This window comes from Gavia stellata, chromosome 6, assembly GCF_030936135.1.
Source record: "Gavia stellata isolate bGavSte3 chromosome 6, bGavSte3.hap2, whole genome shotgun sequence".
NCBI classification, from domain to species: Eukaryota; Metazoa; Chordata; class Aves; order Gaviiformes; family Gaviidae; genus Gavia; species Gavia stellata.
The window spans coordinates 49,017,700-49,041,773 of NC_082599.1; the positions used below are offsets into that span (position 1 = coordinate 49,017,700).

The following is a 24,074-nucleotide window of genomic DNA, read 5'->3' on the forward strand; positions in this document are numbered from 1 at the left end:
GGGTAGAAGCAACCCCAGTCTGAACTGGGACCACGCTCCACCCCACTGCTTTTCAATGCCAACAGATGGGAGGTAGCAAATGTGGAAGCAGCAGGACCCCTTGAAGACTCCCAATTTGTTCTATGCCTGCTTACACACCTACAGAAGCCTTGGGGGGAGGACATGCATGGTTAGAGGAGGCACTGCAGGTACTTGCACCATGTTAATTTACAGTGATGCTCTCAGGAAGTGCTTGGTACCAAGTATTTTGTGACTGAGGTAGATATTTTGGTATACACAGCAGCTCCACAGGTTTCCCTGTCCTGGCAGCAGACACAGATGCTCAAGTAGCAAGAGTTTCCTTTTAGGTATCTTGAGCACATAGCCCAGATCTCAGATGGGCTAAATATTTGCCATCCTTAGTAAGAAAAGGAGAGGCAATGCACATATATTCACCTCCACAGAGGTGTCAGTTAACATGCTCGGAACACAGTGAGGTTTCTCCCCGCCCCCCCCCCCCCCAGCTCTCATAACAATCTAAATTTAAAAGGAACTGGAGAGGGGACAAAAAGCATCTTAAGTGATGTAACTTGCAAAATGCTTGGAGATCCTTCAGCTGGTGGAAGGCTATGTAGAAATACACTATTATTACCATGTTACAAAATTCACCCTGGAGGTAACGCTGGGCAGCCTTTTGGTATCCAACCACAAATCTGTAATAAACCAGGCAACAGCTATTCAGAGGACAGCTGTGGTTTAAGACTTGCAATCCTCATTTAGATTAACCATTTTCTGAAACATTAAACAATACATGACCAAACAAAAACTGCCTGTGGTAAGTCTAAGCTACTGTAAATGGTTTTTCTCCCTTCAGTTTTCTTTCCTTCTACATTCTTACATATAGCTTTGCATGGCAAGGAATGGATCACAGCTACTGCAAAACTGATGTCAGGTTAGTCTTTGCCTCACATAGAATAACTCTCCTGGGGTGATTAAAGATGATATATATAATCATTGTCACTTCTTGCCTGCATTACTACGTAGCACTATCACAACATACCTAAACCATTACTCAAGGTACCGAAAAAAATCCCACCTCTTCAAAACAGACATCTTGGGCAAATTTTGTGGGACAATTTCTTTTTTTTCTTTTTTTTTTTTTTTTTTTTTAAACCTGCCTGCTTGTTATAGTAGTGGCTACAGATACCTGAAATACAGTAGTATTGCAGTCACCTTGAAGAATTATGTGAGTGAGCTCCAGGAAAAGGGCTGAAAGATTTGGGGACCATACATTTTACACCGTATATTTTAATGTGATCATGATTATTAATTTGAGCTGTAATATGTTTCGTCCTGTATCTACAGCTCTCTTTCAGCAAAAACCTTCCCCTTCTCCCCACCAAATACATTCGAGACAAGAGAATGTTCTTAATCTGATATTAGGAAATTAAACCAGAAAATTCAGAAAATGCTGCTTGAGTAAGAGCGAAATGGTTCAAGCATTATTGTAGTAACTTTTGCCATAATGTTTGTTCAAAACGATCCTTCTAACACTTGCAGCTGAAATATCAACTTCTTGAAAATCAGCTTTTTCCTTCAACTTCTTCCATCTGTTGTCTCTTCCTATCCTGCCAAATAAATAGCTCTTACTCTTTGCTGGGCCAGCCAATTGATGTAGGGAGAGAATCCACTGCTTTGAAGACCTGGTGATACAACTTGATTCCATACCTTATCTGCTACCTTCTGTCCTTCCCTGTAAAGGATCATTACTGACAACCACTATGCTTTTCCAGCTGAATTATCAAACTCCTAAAAAATGAACGTATTTTCCCTTCTACCTCAGCCATGCCCCTTCTCCTTAGACCCTGTGAGAGGTTTTGGCTAGGTTACTATTGGACCTGTTGGCAAAAGGGATAGGCAGAGCTCTAGTAAGCAAAGAAATCTTGGTTTAAAACGTGAACTAGAAACTTCTGACCACGTTGTATTTATAGTGAAATCTAACCACATTTTATTCAAAGAAAAGTAACATAATTTGAAGGAAGACTTCCACAAAGTGCTGTTCTCATTTGGCTGGTGAACAAAAAAAAAAAATTTCAAGAGGCCCAAAACCTGGCTTGTGCTGTACTGAGTACACCCTCATATAGGCTCTAGAACACAGCAGCTGGTCTGCAGAAGTGGAACACACGCAAACAGAATTAAGTGGAACCTACACCAGTCACTCTTGAAAACAGACTCAAGCACTTCCCAGGCAATTGCATCAATTGCTGCTGGTGCGCTTCCTAGGTACGGACAGTTACCCATATGAAATGCATCTCAAATTTGCTTATTTGCATTTAACTGTAGCTAGCTTTATGCTCAGTAACATTTTAAAAGCCTCTTAGCCAGAAGGATAAAGGTACTGGAACAAAAAATACCTTTTTTCTATATACAAACTGACAAGATGGCACAATCAATTAAAAACCAGTTTTGAAAGTTTAATAAAAACTCATCCTAGAAATCCAACTTTCTGTCGTGAGGTCCCCAAACTCTCTTCTTCATCCAAAATCTTCTGAAGGGCTATGTGCAATGACTTGCCTACTCTTTTTCCCGTCTGCAATGCAAAGAAAGCAAAACAAATCTGAGACATATGCTTATTAACAGGAAGACAACTCTCACGGAACACTTACTTTTGACAAATATTTTCCCTTTAATGATTAATATACACCAGCTGGTATAATAAAAACATGCTTTAAATTAAGAAAAATGGTGGTGGAAGTTTCATTTTAATTTGATTAAGTTTTGGAAAAATGTACACATAAAGGCAGTGCTCCCATTCATCAGAGAAGCATTCCATGATCATTAACACCAGATCTGTGCACCGCTGGATCACCCAGGAATACAAATTAAATTCACATCAGGCACAAGCACACATTCAAATTAGCCAGCACATGCAATATGAAGCAATACACTAGCTGCCAGAGGACAGGAAACACCTGAGCAGCAAAGCAGCCTACTAATACAAAGTTCAGTAAACTCTTCTGAATGTGCTCAGAATCAGCAGATTGAATTTAGACCAGGTCAACACACTGTCACGTGGCCAGAGAAGCCCAGAGTGTACACTGGCTGCATCACCAAATCAGTCTGTGGGCAGATTCTTCATTATGATGTGCAATTCTGTACTGTCCAAGGACCTTAAAGGAGTTAACAGAACGTTTTCTTTACAGAAATCAACTCCAGCAACGGAAAACCACCAGGATTAGCTCCGATACCAGCCTCTACTCTTCCCACATGCACAACTGTACTGTGGAAGCTGCAGGACAGGGAAACATTGGGCAATGCTGAGATAAAGATCTTAAGGTAGTGGTGCTTATTAGAGCTTTCCTAGGTTTTCTCTAAATGACCTGAAATACTGATTCCATACAGAGATGAAGGAAGCCCACTTGGTCCCTAAAGAGCCCAAGACAGATTATATTAAACTGAGTTTATTAGCTCCTGATCTATGCAATGAAGCCTATGCCTGCCATACAGCTGACCACAAAACTCTATGCCTGCCGTACAGCTGACCACAAAACTCTTTCACCTGTTGATGACAATTGCTGTGGGCGCACAAACCTTAAAATGAGGTACATTTCTAATTGAAGAACCATAGTACCAAAGGAAATTTGGGCAGCAAATGGGTAAAATGCAGCAGGGTAGCTGTCAATCCTAGACAGTGTAAGTCATGCTAAATAAAGGGGGGCACACACAGGAATTGTTACAGCTCTGCACTGGGACAAAGATCACAGCAGTGGTCTGGAGTCCTGAAAGGTGATACACTTTGCGCATTATTCTCCTCAAACGTAGGACAACATCACTCACGCCAGGTCAAAGTGAATGGGAATTGTGCAAAGCTTTGTTATCGACAGAACACACAACACCGTTGCCATCTTATTCTTGCTTGCCTCTCTTATGGATCGGATCATAAACTCAGTAAAAAAAGCCTAATGCTGGCAGCTTCCCAAAACTTTCCCATGAAGCTGCCTTCCTAAGAGATATGTCCTAGAAACATCTGTTGTCTACCAGGCAGGGAAAGCTAAACACTCTCTGACCTGCAGCCAAATCGTTAGGTGTCAAGCATGGGTTATGCAGCTCCTCCACTGGACATTCCCAGGCCTTTTTGTTTTTCTTGGGATCCTAATCAGGCTGCTGAGTTTGAGGCAGGGCCAAACAGATAATCTCTGACCTCCCAGAAAACATCTTGGTTTCTTCTGATCAGCTTTATCCCTCACTCCTTCAAACTGCTCACGACCTAGGAGGGAAGACTTCTTCCAAAGCAAGTGAGAGACAGCACAACTCACTGGGTGATCAGCTTAAGCTTTTAACTCCTTGCACCAACAAGTAGGGACAAATTCACTAAAGCTCTTAAGCAGAGTAGGACGATTTTAAGATTTCCCATCTGTGATCAAAATAGAGGCTCCAGTCAAAGCTTTCTGCAGATAATTTGCATGTGGGCCAGCTTCTATCACGAACCTGTATCTAACTTAAGCACCCATGTCTCTATAGCAGCCCTAGACCCAAAATCTCAGGTCTTCTATGACATTTAGTTAGAATTGGACTCAAAATCCATCAAGGAAGACACATCAGATGTCCACAGGAGTTTAGTTTCTTTAGGATGCCAAGTTAGAGATAACCCCTCTCTGCACATCTACGCAGATGATAAGGGGGATAAGTGACCTCTCTGAATGCAAATAAAAAGCCCACCAGCACCACCAAGATTAGCACTCTGGATCAACATCATGAAACAGTGAAGTGCCATATATACTCAACATGTAACTTCCACTTGAGACCAACTGTTTCCAAACTTGGCTCCAAGTTCTGCATTCCTCACTACAGCCATGCTGAAATTAGTTCTGTATCTCTAGGAAACAGAGCCAATTTGAAATATTTAATTTTCATTCTGACTCCAAGTTCAAAACCCAGTTCTGCCTCATGCTCAAGGTCAAACCCAGACATGAGAATTTATACTGGAAGACAGTTTTAAGAAGAGGCTGAAGAAAGGTTTAAAATGGAATTCTTATGTGGATGTAAACAACATCCAGATACTAGTATTTTCATGGAGCAGGGGCAGATCAGAAACCCAGTAAAGGAGCAAAGAAAAACAATAGTAAAACGAGAACAGTAAGCAAATGAGTAAACAAATAAAGTAAACAGTAAACAAATGAGCTATGCTGGAAGAGAACACCATGCACTAGCAATTCAGAGTATCATCTCTACTTCTATAGGGACATTACACCACATTAGAAGTTTTGCTCTTTCAGTCTTTAAAGAAAACAATGAGAGGGGGAACGAGTTCTCTAAAAATACTCTCAAATTTTATCAACTTAAGCTTTACAGTCTTATGGCTGTGAGGTGCTTGACTGTAACAACTGTGAGCACCATACATTTCAGGCATCTAGAAGTTTTAGATAACTTCCATTCATATTAGATTCTGTTTCAAAGGAACCGTCTGTGACCTTCAGCAAGTCCCTTGTGCATCCAATAAAAGCACCAGGATCTCTGCTGTTAAAGTCCTTACTCCAGCTTTTCGTATACTCAAGTTTCTGTTCATCCACTATCATTCAGTATCATCAGTAACTGCTCAAAACTCCTTACCTCCATCATTTCAAAAATACTCTCAGGATCAAGGCTACCTTTCCCCACTTTCTTCATAGAAGTGAGAGCACCTTTACTGGTCACAGAAATAAGCAGGCTGGCCAAAGAACAGGCTTCTTCCTGAAGGGTAGCATCCACCACATGCCTGTATCCAATCTGTAAGTTAGTGACAAAACCACATACTAGTTTGCAGTTGTCTAAGCTCTTTATTAAGAAGTTAAACTGTGAGAAGTAGCTCTGTTGGCTATCCACAGCCTCCCATGTGACTGACTATCATGTGACTGACTTGACAGCACAGTACTTAAACAGCCTCTGACCCCAAATTATGTGTACGTACATAATAAAGGTGAGATAAGCATGTCACTATTTCAGACTGTTTTCCTCTCTGACCATCCTTTTATCTATACGAAACTCCAGATTCCCCTTTCCCCCCCAACTCCAAGCACGGACTTTCCTCCCGGCTACGTGAAAATTACACATCCTGAGACTCAGGTGAGCCCCCACTTCAGTGGTGGCCTTTCTCCTATTTATGAAACTTGCTTAAAAGATATGTTAGACAAACTTCCAGGTAACTACGCAAATCACTAACTCTTGCACTGGAAAATGCAGCATCCAGCGGATCAACTGCGTTAGTTGTGGGCTATGTATGGAAAAGGAAAACAAAAACCTGTTTGAAAGGAGAGGACAGTATTGCATCCATGAAAACAGAGTTCTGTCCCCAGCAACAAATACTCGTTGTGTAACTCCAGGCAGATCACACAACCTCTGTGCCTCACAACAATACCCATTTGTTTTAACATACTGAAGTATCTGCTGCTCTGGATGTTGAGCAAGGAGTAGATGAAATACAATAAACAACTCTTCTTCATACAAGAAGATGCATTTTAAGAATGCATTAAGTGGAAATCTGCAAGTCAGAGGTGGAAAAAGCCCCCTTATTCAGTAAACATTCTTCTTAATTAGGAGGCCAGGGATGAACAAATATATGCATAGTGGACACTCACCATTTCTGTAACACAAGTTTTATCTCTAGGGAAAAAATAAACAGTGGGTAAAGTTAATAGAAACTGAAGTCTCTAGGTAGAAGGTCAGAAATTTGTCTGGCTTACTTTGCTTAGTGTGACTATGCAGGGCACATCATTCACGTTGAGTCGAATACAATCATAAGGGTCATCAGACAGCTCAATCTCTTTAGAGCCTTCTTCATCCTCCAGAACACGCACTTTGGGTATTCTGTGGAAACAAAATGTGCAAAATCATTGCCAGAACAGATAACAAATACAAGCGTCATACAGTCTCAACTCCAAGAAGTGCCTTTTCCTCTAAATGAGGATAAATGTTTAGAAAACAAAAATCCAGAAAGTTATCAAAGTATTAACAACTCAGTCACTGAGACTAGGAAGAAAACATCGTAAGCGGGAAGATATTTAGGATAAGGCCATCATATTTACATCATTCAAACCATTAGAATCTGAATTGGTTTTTACACTAATATATGAGGAGAGATTCTTTTGGAACTTGCACAATGCAATTCTGAACAATTCTTTGTACATCTGTCTGGATGTACGGGAGAGAAATTACCAAGACTGAATCCTTTTGTACTGTGGTTCCCAACCTCGCAGACAACAGTAAAATTGTCAGAATTACAGCAATTGCATTGCTTGGCAAAGCTGTGACATCAGTAGCAAAGCAGTACAGCTGTTTAGGAAAGCAACTGTTACAAGCAGTAAAGCTGTTCAGGAAAGCATGACACTAAGGAGACTTGGGGTAAAGGAAGAAGATGACATGAGTAAAATCCTTTCTCTTTAGCAAGATGGGAAGATTGGAAAGATAGCGCCATTCTTTAAGAAGCCAGAGGACTCTACTTTTCTAAGGACAGATATACAAAAGCAACCACAAGGAATAAAAACCCAGGCAGAAATCCAAGAAATGCTTTCTTCCCAATTGTGAGTGATGAGCTCTCTCACAAATGAGTTATACAGGCTCCTTATCAGTGATACATATATTGTATTTGTTACAGCCATTTAATGGGAGTTTTACAGGATGATTTAATGCAGCTTTCTTAGCACAATTAATGAAGTAATTTAAAACAATTTAGTAAAAGACAGTATCTCAACCCAAGAACCTCAGTGTCTTATATACCCTCATTTATCCAGGTGCCCACGAGGATGGAGTACTGACTGAGAAACTTTGCTTTACTGGCCAGTAAAACCCACACACAGCTCAACCATACTGCTCTCACTTTTACACATTTGCACTTGAAAACATAAAATATTTCAAGATGTCCCTAGAAAGCTAACTTCGGTAACCATGTGGAATGTAACCACAATCTGTTTTTATATCATCAGTACATATAGAGTAGCGTTGTGTTTTAGAACTAGACTCTGGTGGTTACATTCTTTCACGTGTTCCGTACCAAACCTCTTTTAAAAGAGGAGGACATAGGGACTGATTTGGTGTACTTTTCCCCCCACCAACACAAAGTGATTTTTGTTGTTCCCTGGAAGAGTATTTTAGTTATTTGTGGCTAACAGTCCTGCAGGTGAGTACTTTACAACAGCTAACCCTGCTTCAGTGAGAACAAATTCCCTACAAGAACACTGGCCTGAGCCAAGCTAAAACTAAAACTTTCAGTAAGCAGAACAACTGTTATGTGTAATTTTTCCTGAAATGAAACTCAAAATACTTTGCAGAGTTACATAACAACTGATTGGAAATGCAAAGCCTGTTTTCAAGTTAAAAATATTCCATTAAAAATTGATGGAATAAAGTCACAAGGTGACTAACCCTCCAGCTACACAGGACAATGGAGAACACTGGACAACAGCCTAGACAAGAAGTGTATGTGCCAGAGTAGTGCTTAAAAAAGAATGAGGATTTCAAGAAAATCTGTGAGATTAAGCAAATTTTATCTCCATCCTAAAATAGCTATGAAACCAGAGCAATGTTTGGTCTACAAGAAAAAGTTGCCAGAATTAATAACTGAAAAATCCCCACAAAGAGCTGTTTTGGCCAAGAACAGATGAGAGAGGTACCAATTAGAACTACTGCAGAGGCAGTAGTTGATTGGATGCAAGCATCACAGTTGCATAAAAAGGGGGTATATACACACGAAAACTACGCAAAGTGAGTGCAGCACAAAGAGCATTTCCAGAAAACTGGAGATTTCCTCTCCCAGCTTATGAATATTTATCTTGAGAACTAGCTGTACCTGTTTACTTTGCAACTTTTATTCTTCTGTTTTGAGTCCTGCAATTAATCAGGGCAGAAATCTGCACAGCAGGACTTAGTCACATAACAAACAATGCTCTTTTCTGTGTGCTGCAGACCCAGATTTCACAACTGCAAAACCAGTTCTACCCTTGTGAGCAGTCATCAGTTCTGCCTCTACCATGCTGCCCAGCAAAAAACCACGACATCTGCAAGGCTATTGTGTTATAAACTCCGTAGCTTTTGTAACTTGCCTAGTTTCTGTCACTTCGGTTGCAAGTAGGCACATTCCACAGGATCAAGTTTACTGCAAAGTCCTGACACAGTAGCTACTTGCACATTTTGCACTATCTACTTCGATCATGCATAAATCCAGCCTTAAGCACCTTGGAGACACAGTTAAGAACAAAGTTTGATATCTGCTATCTTTTGCACATGATCTTTATATAGTTTTTAGAACATAATGAACAATACAAAACTCCAAGCAGTAAATTTTCTCCCTAAACCAGTCATATTGTTATTGTTCCATGACTGTAGGGGATACGATGAGTCAGGTCAGACATACCAAGGATTTAAATCCCGTAATTCTTGCGCAAAATTCCTTAAGTTACGATTTTCCATTTACTTAGCCCTAAAAACCCAAATGCATCTGTAGCTATTATAAAAATGGTTAGAGCAAGATTTTAAGAATGAAGCTAAGGTTTTCAAATGCCTATCTGAACATCTAAAAATTTGTAGCTTCAAAGAAAAAACAGCAACTTGAGCTCCCTTGCTCTCAGTTCCAAGGCTGCAGTCAAGGCTGACAAAATCTGAAAACACTTATAACAAAAACCTGGTTGTAAACAGATTACAAAAGGCAAGTAAGACTCAAAGAGGGACACAAATATCAAGCAAGTTCAGAACACTTAATCTGAAGTGATCTTCAAGCTGACATCTTGTCTTGCTGGGACAATAGTATTTTATGGAGAGCGGGCAGCTACTCTAAAAAAACTTCGTGTCAATCCAAAGAAAACTTAGTAGGTACCAAAGGAAAGGGAGAGGAACAGTGGATGAAGACAACAGGTTTTCACTTCGAATTTCACCTCTTGACTTTCTGAGCTCGTATGAGATTAGACGTACTAGCGTTCCCTGCTCAAATCAACAGACAGGGTTTTCACGGGCCAGAAATCAACAGGCTCTGCATTATGTCATACTGTACCACATTTTGATTTGACATCCGTCTTACACAAGACTGTGGGTGCTTGCCTACAGATTAAAGATTATATGAAAGATACAGTTTTCAGAAGAATAAAAATAAAGCAGAATCATTAAAACAATTACACTCTCCATGTTGCCCATGTTCTCAAAGCAACAGATTTTCTTTCTTTCTTTATTTAAATTACTTTTTATATGATCTTCTCTATTCAGAATTAGGATTCTGGATGATATAAGAAAAAAAGACCTACTTATCTTGTAAATAAAGTACGTGCCTTGGTTCTGCAAAACAACTCACATGGAATCAACTGTTTTAACTATACGACTTCTGCATCCTGGCAGCTCACACACAGACATAGGTGTTTCTTCCCTTTAGCGTACTGTCGGCTCTTTTGTGAGCCATTACATTTATGACAGTATTTCTTAATGCTACAAAAACGATCAACTGTTAAAAGTTGCTGTTGAGAACTTGATTAATATGGGAAATTTCTCAGCAGTATACACAAGTTGTAGTCTTAGATGGATTCTCCCCTTATCCCCTTTCAAAGTGTTTATATCCTGATATACTGCCTCCTCTTGCACATACTTTTCCAGCTTTAGTACTGTGCGTTGATTCCCTGATGAATAAGCCAGAACTATGCCAGTGACTTTAGTAGATCTCTAATTTACAGCTGAAGAACAATTTGAGATCCACTTTCGAAACAGTTATGCCTGTAAGAGTCTAACTTTTGCACCTCTTCCAGCTACTTTTGCTACGTAAGTTTTTTTAGCAAAGCCATTCACTAGTTTCTTTCTCAAGGGTGTTAGAAAACTGTATTCCCTTTCATCAATAAAGAAGATCAAAACATTAGAAAAAATATTATTGAATGTTATCATTAAAACACACACAGAGCACTTGCATCATTCATTCTACTAAATTTTGTTCTTCCATTCTTTGAATTAAAATGCATGGGGCAAAGTTCTTTTAAAGACACATCATCTCCCCCTTCCCACAATCTCTCACCACCATTTTTTCCTCTTAGTTTTAAAAAGAACTCCAGACTACCAGTTAATGAGAAGAACATCAGAAGTCAGAAAACAAGGCTAGTTACAAATCAGTAGTCACACTGACAGAGGGCTTCTTATTCAGGAGCATCACATATCAGTAAATACTTCTTATTTTAAACCCACAAGGCATCAACACAAAGACCTCCAACTACCTGCAACAAAACCATATGGTCGAGACAAATTTTTCTGGATCTGGCTACAGAACGAAAGTTATATTGTGAGTCTGACTGTGCATATAATGCAACATGACACTTGATTATTAGAAACTGAATTAAAGTAATTCGTTCATGTTACTTGCATGCAAATGGACTGCCTCGTATCTGAATGCAAGTTGCCTTGGGTATTTCTTATTTAATTAATTAAGCATTAAAAATACTTAGCTCACAGAGGGTACTTCTCTTTCACTTCCCATGCCACTTCCACTCACATGAAATGAGGTCAGTGCTTTACCTTGTGTTAAAGAGAGCTGCCTTCACTGCGATAGAGATTGCATCAAAGAGGTTCCCACCACATTCCAGTAACTGGGGAGGAAAAAAAAGAATCTCTTTAAAAGAAAGTCAGGCTAGTGCCTTTAAACCAAGTCTTTATTTCACTTAAACCTACTTGAAACAGCACAGAATTAAGAACCAGAACAGGTTTTTAAAAAACAAAGTTGTCTTTAAAGTCTATCTATGAAAATAAACAACAGATAGGAAATTAAGATTTCCGCTAAATGCATTATACACACAAAATAGAAGCATTAACACACTTCATAATAAAATTAATGATAAAATTTACTAACAGCAGCTGAAATGAAACCACTGCTGTTCTTACTCTTCTTGTGCTAAGGCTTTGAACTAGACTATGACCAGAATACTTTTCATAAACTCACCACATTCAATTCTTTATTGTTAAATCAAGCCAATCCATTTTCTCTACTTTATTTCAAAGAAGAGTCTTTTTTTTTTAAACATCAGCTGGACAAACCCAACTGGTAGAATTGTTTTCAAAGAAGCAACGCAAATTGTCACCCAAAACATGGTATGAAAAGCTAATTATCCAAGGTATAGTTATGAAAGCACATCATAATTTGTTCTCTTACTCTTTATGGAAAAGGAGTCACCAGCAGGTTTGTCTTGTAGCTGAAAAGGATCTAAGGAAATCCTGACGTCAAAGTCTCCTTGTTGGTAACAGTACCATTTGAATTAAAGTGTGTGGAGGGAGTCTAGCTTAGTTTCTTCCTATGAAGACCAGGAGAAAAACAGTACTGCATACTATATAAGAAGGCAGGGCTCCCATAACCACTAATACCTTCTATAGGCTGACAGACAACTCAAAGATGTATTTGGCCATAGTCTAGTGTTAGTCCTCTGCCAAGCTCCGCTCTGAGCTGCCACTACTATTCTATGAACACACAAGCACATCCCCAGCAAGCATTTGAAACTACTTCAGCGAAAACATACGGATGCTTCTCCATTACATCAATCTATGCTGTATGATGAGAGCAAAACAAGTTTTGCAACACTGATTGCATTGATTGTTCCTCAAAATCTATTTAAGAATGAGATAAACTCCTGCACTGGGAGCAAATAATAAATCAGATATTCTGGAAAGACAGTTTATTTTTATGAAGACAGACTGAATTGTGTAAAAAGAATGACAAAAAGTTGGGATAGAAAGCTAAATACAAAGGTGATCAAATTATTTCTTTGCAAACAGATGCTGGATACAGAAGAGGTTAACTTGCCGCTTTCAGTCATTATTGGATTTTACTGGATAACACAATAAGCCCCACAATATCTTTGTTATTAAAACACAATAATGGGATGTGCCTGTACTGTTGCTAGGCTTATGTTCAGGCTGCTGTTCTAAAGCCTTATCTGTATTACAGTGGCGCCTACAGGCTAGGAACACAGCCTGTATCAAGCATGGTACAACAATTCCTCCAAAAAGAAATGAACACTCTCTTCTCAGCTGAAGCACCTTGTACTGAGATCCCCCCATTTTTTTTAATTTTTTTTTTTAAAGGACTAAGTTGATCTGCACAACTGAGAGTTGTGGGAAGCAAAGAAGTCTTTAGAAAGGACTGCTTTTAATTTACTGATATACAAATGAAAAAGTTATTGGAGGTGGGAAAAAAAGAGAAAACATTGTAGACCTTGGCTTATTCAAAGGTTTTCCTCTAAAAGGACAGATTTCTAAGTACTTTTTTTCCAGACTGAGGGGGAATAGAAAAGATGAGGAAGTCCTTTGAGGAATGCTCAGTAGTGAACTGCTAAAATTTTAGCAGAACCTAATGCACCCCCCAACACACAATGATTGGGTAGGGCATGAAAAGAGATTACACACTTTGATTCTCCTTGCTCAGCACTGCAGTCTTCTGGAGCAATTATGTGGAGAAGGTAACACATGTATCAAAAAACCCCCTCAAAACTGCCTAAAAGCTTATTTCTGACATCAGTGATTTAGATGGGGGAAGAAATTGAGAGAAAGACGAGAGTGTGAGAACAGGCTTATAGTTTTGCAGTACCATGTATCTCCACATTCATGAGCTACTCTTTAGAAGCTGAACGCCTTCTATTAACGAAGAATGCAGGTATTTTGAAAGGTCAAGGTATATATTCTTGACCTTTGACACATATCTATATGTGTCCATACATCTGCATCTTTGTAGTGTGTATGGTTGAAGTTATTTTCTTTCTAGTCTGACTGTACACAATTATAGCACCTCCCAAGTACACTGACCACTAGAAAATGTTTGAGAGGTGTTTTTAATCAATAAGCTTCATGACTATGCAAAATACACTATTTTCTCTTTTGAGGTCGCATACCTCAAATTTTGTTTACACACAGGAGCTGAATATAGATGCTTCAAACAAAGTGCACATGGCTAAGTTACATAGTAATGGAGTATCTCCAGGTTCATAACATTCTTTCTGGGTTTTTGTCTTTTGGAATGAGAGACTTGAAAACAAGTACCTTCCCACCTGACCAAAAGGTACCAGTAGTTTCAGGCTTATGATAGATTTAAGGCTTATTTTCCCTCCAACTTAACTACACAACACAAACTCTAATGTGAACAATTTCCAGGAATTCTGAAGGCAAACATCATACAAAGGACTCTCAGTAAGCATTGTTAGTACATTTAGAGTGTGCCTCCCTCAAATGATGAATAATATGACCTGTAGTGCCTTATATTAGCACAAGCATTAGACTTCCACCATGTACTATTAAAATAGAATTTTATAGGAATGATTCAGCAAGAGCAGCTTCAGGAAAATCTGCAGGTGTCAAGCACCTACATCAAGTATGAAGTATCACATGTGACATACATGTCTTCTATTCAGAAAAGGAAGTAGTACAAATGCCTCAAAAATATGAAAATACAGAGTTCTGGGGTGGAAAAAAAAAAAAAAGAGTGGGGGGAACAGAGTAAGAGACAAATTTTAACAGTATCTTTTTCTAACTATACCAGCAGCTCTTTGACGGCTCACAGAAAATCCCTGCCGAATATGACATTTATAAGACTTACCAAGTTTAGAGTCCTAATTATGAGCCTACAACAGATTATTTATTGCCACCGTAAACAAAGCTAAATGTAAAATTCATCACATGAACGTCAGGACGTATGTTATCGTTCTGATACAATTAGTAGCATAAAAATACCAAGGCTGTTTTTCTCTGTAGCTGGGGACGATCAACAAATTTGTCCAGGAAGAATCAAATAATGACCAGTTGTAACTCATACAAAAGCTATACAGAACTACTTCCACAGCAGTCAGCTGTACAAAAGTCTTTGTTTATGCAATGTTAAGCAGTACATTGCTTAAATAAGCACAGCATTTAATATTCTGTACCTCTGCTTGTAATTACCTAGTAACTAAAGGCCCCAGTGTGATTTCTCAGAACTAACACGTCATTCTCTATTAAACTATGCCAAGCTCCAATAAGCTGGTGACTAGGACTGTTAAAGCACTCAGCAGTGGTACATATTTGATCATTCTGTATGCAAACAAAGTCACGGTATGTACTGTATCTACTATAATTAGGCTAATGCTACTGCTTTTTAAACACTAATGGACTAATTTTCACATATATTTAGGTCTTTGTATGCTCCTGGTTTGTTTAACAAAACCCGGGGGTTTTTTGTGGGTTTTGGGGTTTTTTTTTGTGTGTGTTTTTTTTTTTTTTTTTTTTTTTTGCAATACAGCTTAACATTTTGCAAATCACTTCATAGACATTAACGGATTCCTGTGAGTAAGATCCATCAACATATTTTCAGTTACAAATTTGACAAATAGAAACTCAACTTTGGACCAATAAGAATTGAAAATAATGCTCAGGAGAGTTTGACTTGCAGACTTCTATTAAATTCCCATGACAGAGTGCTTTAAATACAGCATAGTTTGGAAATTGAGCTGCTGCATGCACAAGATTTATATACATAAAATTAGTTTCCATTTTTTAATGGGAACAAATATTCAGTTTCTCTTCTACGTTCAATACACATATACAACTTCATCAAAAAGTGCCTAGGCCAAACGTAGCTTTTGCCAGAAAAGTTTCTATTTTACTTCACTGAATTAGTACTGATAATAGTGCAAAGAGGTAGACAGGACGGACAGTTATATTAGAGCTAACATACACCCATGCTAACTTACATTCATTAGAATGATACATTTGCTGTTATATCTAGCTTGGAAAAAAAGTTTAGCATTCTTTAGTGGCAATTTCCTTGCTGGTATAAGGTCACTGGTGTTTATCTGAGATAGATTTGGATTATTCAGTGTTTTATTAGCTCTGCAGTGGAGCAGCGGCATCAAGAAGAGTAGAAAAAGAGCAAGCTGGAAGTAGTGATTAACTATTACAGGTAGAGTCACAAGAAAATGGACATCCATGCTGTGAAGCCTTATATTACATGAGAATCTTTTTTTATATGAAAATACACATGGTTATGCTAAGCCAGTCAGCGCCTTGAAACACCTCCTTGAACCTTAGTTTTCATTTCCTTACTTACCAATACATCAACATAGAGAACCCAGCAGTGCTCTCTGGGATTAATACAAAGTGATTTCAAGTCTACACTGCTCTCACTGCTAAATACTCTGTAGAGTGTATTTGCTATCTCTGTGCCAAGTTCTTCTCCTCCCCGGCCTTCAAATTCAGGAGTAGCATTTGCAGAACTAGATAAAGAAAGAAAAAATACTTTCACATCTGAAGCAGCCAATACCCAAAGAACATTTCTTAAATATAAAGCATTAGAAATATCTAAGGATTTATTTGTACAAGAATAAGCATCCTATCTGTAAAGAAATTATTTCCATTTTGCATAAGAAAGTGTCTTGATGCAGATAATATACCTACATTTTGCTACAAACTCTGATACTAATTAAATTTCACTACTGTCTCCACTTCCCAAGTTACAACATTAAAGTTGGTGAATTCTCTCAGGGATTATTTCTTAAGCACTCTCATCTTCTATCACCTCAACCCTTTCAAAAATAAGAAAATGAGGGAGAGCTGTACTAAGTTCAGAACAGCTAACAAGACAGCCTGTTAGAGCTGAATGTTAAATTAATAACATAAGAGAGCGGCTAAGAAGAGAAAGATGTGATGATATGACAAGTAGAAGACGCATTTTTTTAACGTAACGTGACTGCTTGACCTTAATTGGCAATTTCTTTACTGAGTGTACTCTCTGCTATCAAGCCACTTACAGACAGCAGCTCATTATTTTCAGCAACTGCAGCTTATGGAGAGCAGCAACTAAAGAATATTTTTTCCAGAAAGGATCTGACAAGAAGCGTGTGGTCTTCACTTCCCTGATTCCAACATAACAAACACTGTTTATGGGCAGTCATGCAAGAAAGTCATTGGGTGCTGAGGCCTTGTACCCAGCTAAGAACAAAATTCTAACAGTAAAACAGGCCTACCAAAAAAAAAACCACCCACAAAAAACCAACCAAACAGAACCCCCCCACACCTTCAAGTCACAATGAAATAGAGCAGAAACATCCAGAGATACATATACAGCAGAATAACAAATATTCTGAACCCAACCTCTGGTTTACAGAGAGGGCAAGAGCATTCTCAAGCAGTGGACCCATGGCACACATTGCAGATTTTGTTTCTAAATAAGCTAGTCAGACCACCCCCAAATTAATTTCTCATTACAGAACACAGGAAAGGAGCTGGTTCCACAGAAGTAGCTTGATATGTTCAAAATATATAATAGCAAAGCCTTGCATTCTCCTGGCCAATTTCTCATGTATGTTTTGTGTTTAGATGATGATACAAACTCTTAGCTCTTCGAACAGGAATACCACAGGAATGCAAACATACAGCAGAAAACAAAATCTTGGAATATAATCCCTTCACCTTTAAAAAACCAACAACTAAAGATTCACATTATCTAGGTATGACTTAAACCATCAAATGAGCTGTATCAACAAGAATGCAGCGCCTATAAGCGAAATCCTTACCTTGTAGTAATTCTCCCAACTTGTTCTTTTGCAGAACTGATGAAAGCTCAGAATGCCAGGAAGAGCTACTGAATTTTACAGAAGTTATTTGCTGCTTCTATGACCAGACAGCACTATATATGCTTAAAAAAAATAAATTACTGCCAATCAAGCACTGACCACACTACACCAGCCACGTGAATAAGCGCTGCAAATGTGACATAATATTATTTGCAGTTGCGTTAATATTGGACAACAATTTTAGAAGATAGGACCATATCTAAGTATAACTTAATTCTGGAAATATGCTGAGTCAGGCCTTTAGGCAGGCCTTTAGGCTATATTAAACAAGCACTTATCCATGAAATCAACTTTTATGCAAGTTAACTAGATCATTCTGTTTAAACCATCCTGTTTAAAGTATGGTTATGCAAGCATTACGATTCCTTTGGTAAGCTGAAAAGAATTGTACAAACCTCCGTCTATACCTCATTATTATTTCTAAACATGAAGTTTTATCAGATGTTGTAGCTTTTAATTATAAATGGCTGCTGTCTTTGACAGTGAGTAAGAAGAACGTAAGACTCAATTGGAATATTATTGCAAGTTTCACTGAATCTTAATTCCGTTATTATTTTAACACTTCAATTCCTTGCAATCAAAGTGAAATAAAAAAGTAATGTTAGCAGGGTACTATTATAGTAACTATATGGCAAATACTGCCACCCAATGCTCACAGACTATTGCAGTAATTTATACTGGATAAAATTCGAAAAAGGGTTGTCTAGCACACTAATAAAAGAAAATGCCAAAAAAGCTTGTTTTATGGAGCACAGAAAGAACTTACTAGTGGCCAAGTGGAGCACAGAATTTCTACTCCTGAACAGAATGTAATTTTATAGACTTTCAAAACCATTTCAGTGTCACATCACATAACAATCAAGACTCCTAAAGCACAATGAGGCTTCTACCACAGATCTCTACTTTCAAAACGCTTGCTGTTACCAGTCAAAACCTTTCTATCACAGCAGTTAAGTACTTCCCATCCATTGCTCAGGCCATTAATATACTATACTTGACAATGTAAGTAATTATAACAGAAATGAAAGTTCATTAAACAAAAGCTTACAGCTATTTTCCTGGTATACAAGGGCTTCATTACACAGAGGATATTCTTCACTGAAAGCCATACTTACTTCAAGCAACAAATACCAGATTTCTATTCTTGCACCAAAAGAAGCATACAAGCATTTAAAACAAGAAAGCAGATTCACTGTTTTAGAATTAGCAGTAAGTTAACCACCTCACTAATATTCTACCCGTCCAGAAAGCAGCCAGAAGACATCACATTTATGACACATCTGGACTGCCAGGGCAGTCTCAGAAATGGATAGACCTGAATTCAGGTCCAGATGCTGTCTAACTGTGTTAATATGATTATGATGATATTCAAGCTCATGACCCTACAAAAATTGGCTAACAAGGGTTTGGATTTAGTCGAGTCAAACTGGTAACTACCAACATGGATTTACTGATTCAGGTCTTTGCCTCGTCAGGCACTGTCACCACACTTCCCATCCAAAAGGAACGTCTGCTTATAGAGTTTGGAACAGTTTTTACTCAAGCATTAGATGGTGTTTCTCTCTGAAAACTGAGCTAAATTCACTAAAGACCATCTTTAATGGAGGAAGTACCATAAAAAATGGTAAAGACATTTCATTCTTTCAAAACTCATTAGTTTGCCTCTTGCCTCTGCAAAGAGTAGTTGCCATGATAACTGGTTTATGGCAGGGGAGAGAGGTGGAGGAAAGGTTCCTTTTCTGCAGCCACCATTCAACTGATATCTTTAGTGACTGCATTGAAATTTGTTTTAAGTTAACATTTTCCCCACAAAACCCAATAGAACAGTATCTGAGGATCACCTAAGAGCATGCTGATGTGGTTGTTCTGTGATACTGTCATCTCTTATGATTTGGAGCACTACCTTCCATCTATAATATTTAAGATCATACCTGATGCAGTCTTCCATGCAGGCACCAATGAAACAGGCCCACTCTTCCAGCTGGAACAAAAGCATGTCTGGACTTCAAAGTGGAGGAACAGATGGCCAGACTTGGACAAATATATTCCTTGCTTCCCTAACTCCACAAACAAAATCTAATGCATTCAAGGAATTCAGACTTGCTGCTTTTTTTTATTATTTCTTACACTTTGAAAATTGTAAATCTTTGCTTCAGTGAAAAACCAAAAACCAACACCAGAAAAACCCTAACAAGTCAGTATTGGAACAGCCCCAAAACTCAAACATGAGAAAAGCAGACACAGCAGCCTTTCAACATCAATGACCAGGATTACTGCCTTCTCTGGTGCTGATGGGCAGCAAGGACATCACATCAGACATGGACTTATTCTATGATAATTAATTTCTAGTATCACAAATCAGTGCCCCAAAAATCACCTCTTCCAGAAACTAGTATTAAAGTCTGTCTCAAAATGGAACTAAACGCGCTTCTCAGATTTCAGGATAAGGACTTGGAGCAGAATGAAGAGAAACGGAATTCTGGGGCAGAGAATTACATGATCCAGCAAGTGATTATTTTCAGCAGTACAAGAAAACATGAAAGTTTTGGGAAATGAGCATTTTAAGATAGCTAACACTGCAGTCTGCGTTTTTATTATTAGTTTCAGCAACATAAAAGCCAAGTAGAACATACAGGAACTTCACCATGAGATGCAGTGTATGAAACTATGCTCAGTTACTACCACCCAGTGGCAGCCTGGAAAAACATCAGAGTACTGAGAGCATCTCATTTCCCTTTACAGAGAACAAGCTACTCCCACTTCACATTTTGTCTTTTGGATCTTTCTGGAAGCTAGAGGTCACCTTTCCCTGGTGGCACAAGCATGCAAGAAGTGACTGCCCTTCTCTAAAATGTAGGCTTTTTTCTGTGATGTCACAGAAAGTAAGGATTACCTGTCTCTAGAACTGAAAAGATCCATCTTGCACAATATTGCTGCACATCTCCCGTCCATCTTCTTATGATGCAGAGATTAATAGTTAGAAAATACAACCTAACATTAATCTAATGAGTTAACGTTTTTCTAACATGTATTTACATATGAAAGAAGCGTCACAGAATTGCAACATCCCCACAGACCACTTGTTTTAGTAAGGAAATGTCCCTGCTGTCATTGAACTTCATATAGAAACCACCAGAACAAAGCGAGTGCTATTTAGGGTATTTCACACACAAGTTTTAAAAAGCAGTCAAGCTCAGATACCCTCTAACAGCAGGACATTTGAGAAGACCATATTCCTGTCTGATATTTTTTGAACAGTAATCATAGACAAATTATTAATTCATAGATAAGTCATTCCCTCTACAAAGCGTTAAATTTCCACAGTTAACTAGTACATTGTGATGTATAGAGGCAGTCTTAGAAATGGCTGCATAATATGAGATACAAATGTTAAGGCAGATACAGCCAGTTAGGTCAGAAAGATTATCAGATATACACTTAGTAGCTCTCATACCTTAGATTTACTAACAGTGTATTGGTTTAATGTCAGAGTAGCAACATTTTTTGGTTTTAATAAAAATAAAACAAAAGTCACATGTAAAACAGCTAACTTGACAGTGCCAAGGCTTTTATGAGAGGTTCCCAAAGCACATTATTTCATAAAGAACAGTTTTAGGAAGCCTGCAAGATATGGCTACTGTAGTTTCAGACAGCAGACAGTCTGGAATAACATTGAGATGTCACTATGCTATCTCAGAGCAACCTGAAAACAAGAGCTCTCAGTTTTCTTCTAGCTTTCTTCACGATTCAAGCACTATGAAGATTGCAAGGATAAATAACAGTCCGTTTGTAGCACAAAGCCAGGAATATGATTAAAAACAAACACCATTTTAGTTAATGGAACACTGGTTCACCGATAAATATGAAAACTAAAATTTTCTAATGAACTTTTGCACCTGAAGTTTACAGTGAGGATTATTTTTTTTAAAACAAACGGTTTTGTACAAAACACACTTCTAACTTTTTCCACTGCTTTCAAAGACAAAGTAAGCAAAATCCTTTAAGTACAGTTAAAGTACAATCTGTATCAGTCAATTATTTTCTTCATTTTTGAAAGAGATTTTTTTCTATTCTATCATTGTAAAAAAGACAATTGACGTTGTAGTCATGAAGACATGTTAAACGCATGTGCAATTGAACCATTACTCTCATCCAGCTGCAGTGATGCTATGCAATTTGGAAATTTTTTTAACCTGATTTCATTCTTTAACTCCTATTGTTTTGCTTATTTTGGGTCTGCAGAACCAGCAGAAAGTTTCTGAACATTCACCACTATCGAAACAGCAGAATAACTTGTTTCCATTACTCAGCCCCTTACAGGAGGTTAGTGGAATGAAGGTATAAACTTCAGAAGAATGGTAAGATCTGATTAGTCATTTATTCCCAATATTAGATCTATTTCCTTCTCTTCTAGTATACTAACCAGTCAACAAAGAATTCCAGGTAACCTTCATCTGGTTTCTCCAACTTTGGTGTCCCCATTTCAGCTTTTACACCTACCAAGATATCAGTGTGTCCCTGTTAAAACAAAAATATATCACATAACTAGAATTATATTCACAAAAGTACTTGTTTAATTTAAATGTGTATGGTAAGCTGACATTTCTACCTTTCAGTTATCTGCACCTATCATTCCATCAGAGTGAACTTAAAATCACATCAGTTTTTTTTTAAAAAAGGAAAGACTTTAGAAGAACAATGTTAAGCATAAGAGGTTTCTTCAAATAAGTACCATACATATTTGTTTTCTCTAGGTTAAAAATACACACTCCATATCCATGACTTTTTGTACCATTTTGGTTCTGGAAACAGCTATATCTGCAGAACCTTTATAATACTGCACAGTATATTTATCTTCTTCACAGTCAACACATGCCAGTAGTTTTGCTTCACTCTAAAGGAACAGAATTATTTTTTCCAGTGATTAGGCACAACAGCAATTTCATTTTTTTAAGATTAAATGATAGATCAGTTCAGATTGAAGGTTTTTCAGGTACTTCACAGTAAATCTAGCTCAAGTAGGTTAAGCCAGCCTGAATGAATTATATATCCTGTCATTATTTCCTTAACCAATAGTTTTGGTTAGTGCTATATATATACACATTTTATCACCCACACACAAACCCCTCTACAAATAACCTCAGCTTATCTTAAAACTAGTCAACCAGAAATTTCATCAGCAAGGTATGCAATCCCTAAGAAATTTACCTACCAGCTTTACTCTTGCAGATCCGCTTGTGTTTGATACAACATCTGTTTCTACTTCTGCGCATCTGTAGTCTTCACAGCCACGACCATCTACACGAAGGTCCTCCTAGGTATCACAATCAATATATTGTGCTTAAGGGAATCAGTAATGAAAAGTAAAAAAAAGAATCTGTGATTTTAAAGTTTTCTTTTTCTATGCAGAATTAATATAAAAGCAACAGCTGCCAGTTTCATCACGAACTTTCACTTAAGAATACAACAGAACCAACTGTACCTTTCCGTTGACCTCTCATTTATCTAGAGCTTGCAACAAGCTGTCTGCAGATGGACCTGAACTCCTGCACTACTTCCATCCTGTTTCAACAGAAAGCTTCAGACTACAAAAGTGTAAGGGTCTTGGCTTTAAAAGGTACTTTACCTAACACAACACGGGTCTTTCTTGGGATACCCAAGTTCTGTACTTTTATATATATGTAGTTAGGACCCAGCAGACAAAAATAACCCACCAGCCTTCCAACTGCTTTCATCTATTTGTATTTCAAAAACAGATACTGTCTCAGCTCATCCCCATAAAAGTCATTTTCTTCGCAGTGAAATACTGTTTCTGTATTTTGCTAAGTACAGTCTTTTTATCTTATCTTTGGCATTTCTCCCCACACGTCCTTCACTCCTCTTCTTTGGTCCACTTGCTGTTCCTTAGCTTAGTGACAAGCTAATATTCTATCCAACGCCAAAAACTTGAGAAAGAGAGAGGGAAGAGGGGAAAAGAGGACAAGAACTGCAAAACCAAATCCATGCCCTGTTCTCAGCCTGCTTTCTGTTCTGATGTCCTGTGCTCAGTGTGCCTGGATTACCCCACAGCTTTCTCCCCGAGACACAAGGCAACGGAAAGCTCCCTCCCCCCACCACCCTACACTGTAACTCACCCCACACCTGCTCACAGGGAGCAAGCCCGGAGGGGCGGGGAAGGGCCCTGCCCCACGCCTCACACGGCAGCGCTACCACTGGCCACAGGCCCGGCCGAGCTGGCCCGAATGACTTCCCGCTCCCCAGGGTGGAGGCTGCCGCCTCCGCGCCGACCCGGGCTAGCGGGACCTCCCGCATGGTGCCGGCCGCGCCGCCCCCCGCCGCCGCTACCTGGACGCCATGCACAATGTAGAGCTTCTCCGCCTCGCTCAGCACCACGGACGCCATTCCTCCCACCGCCGGACGCCGCCGCGCTCGCGCTCTTCCGCTTCCGGTGCCTGCGCGCCGCCGCCGCTATACCAGAGAGAGTGAGGGGGGAGGCGCGCGCCGCTCCGGCCC

The 24,074-nt window shown here is 38.7% G+C and overlaps 1 protein-coding gene across 3 annotated transcripts; it reads right to left on the bottom strand.

The window, feature by feature from the left end:
- Nucleotides 1-2,049: 2,049 nt before the first annotated feature.
- EXOSC7 (exosome component 7) lies at nucleotides 2,050-23,964 on the bottom strand. Of its 3 annotated transcripts, none has more exons than XM_059818804.1 (8): nucleotides 23,907-23,964; nucleotides 22,774-22,875; nucleotides 21,985-22,079; nucleotides 16,037-16,202; nucleotides 11,491-11,561; nucleotides 6,699-6,822; nucleotides 5,590-5,745; nucleotides 2,050-2,569 (listed from the first exon to the last, which is right to left on the bottom strand). In XM_059818804.1, exons 1-8 carry the CDS (start codon nucleotides 23,961-23,963, stop codon nucleotides 2,465-2,467), a joined length of 876 nt encoding a protein of 291 aa, XP_059674787.1. In that variant the 5' UTR covers nucleotide 23,964; the 3' UTR covers nucleotides 2,050-2,464. The 3 variants fall into 3 exon arrangements, with proteins under 3 accessions (XP_059674787.1, XP_059674788.1, XP_059674786.1); XM_059818805.1 differs by lacking the exon at nucleotides 2,050-2,569 and adding an exon at nucleotides 2,823-3,149; XM_059818803.1 differs by lacking the exon at nucleotides 2,050-2,569 and adding an exon at nucleotides 4,011-4,262.
- Nucleotides 23,965-24,074: the final 110 nt, after the last annotated feature.

What these genes read in the sequence shown, in the direction of transcription:
- EXOSC7 (XM_059818803.1), bottom strand. Translation starts at nt 23,963, where the DNA reads ATGGCGTCCGTGGTGCTGAGCGAGGCGGAGAAGCTCTACATTGTGCAT. An exon ending in GATCTGCAAGAGTAAAGCTG is followed by an intron (nt 22,080 to 22,773) that starts GTAGGTAAATTT and finishes TTGTTTTAACAG; the next exon opens with GGACACACTGATATCTTGGT. An exon ending in GTATTTTTGAAATGATGGAG is followed by an intron (nt 4,263 to 5,589) that starts GTAAGGAGTTTT and finishes TTGCTTTGGAAG; the next exon opens with AAGTCTTCCCTCCTAGGTCG.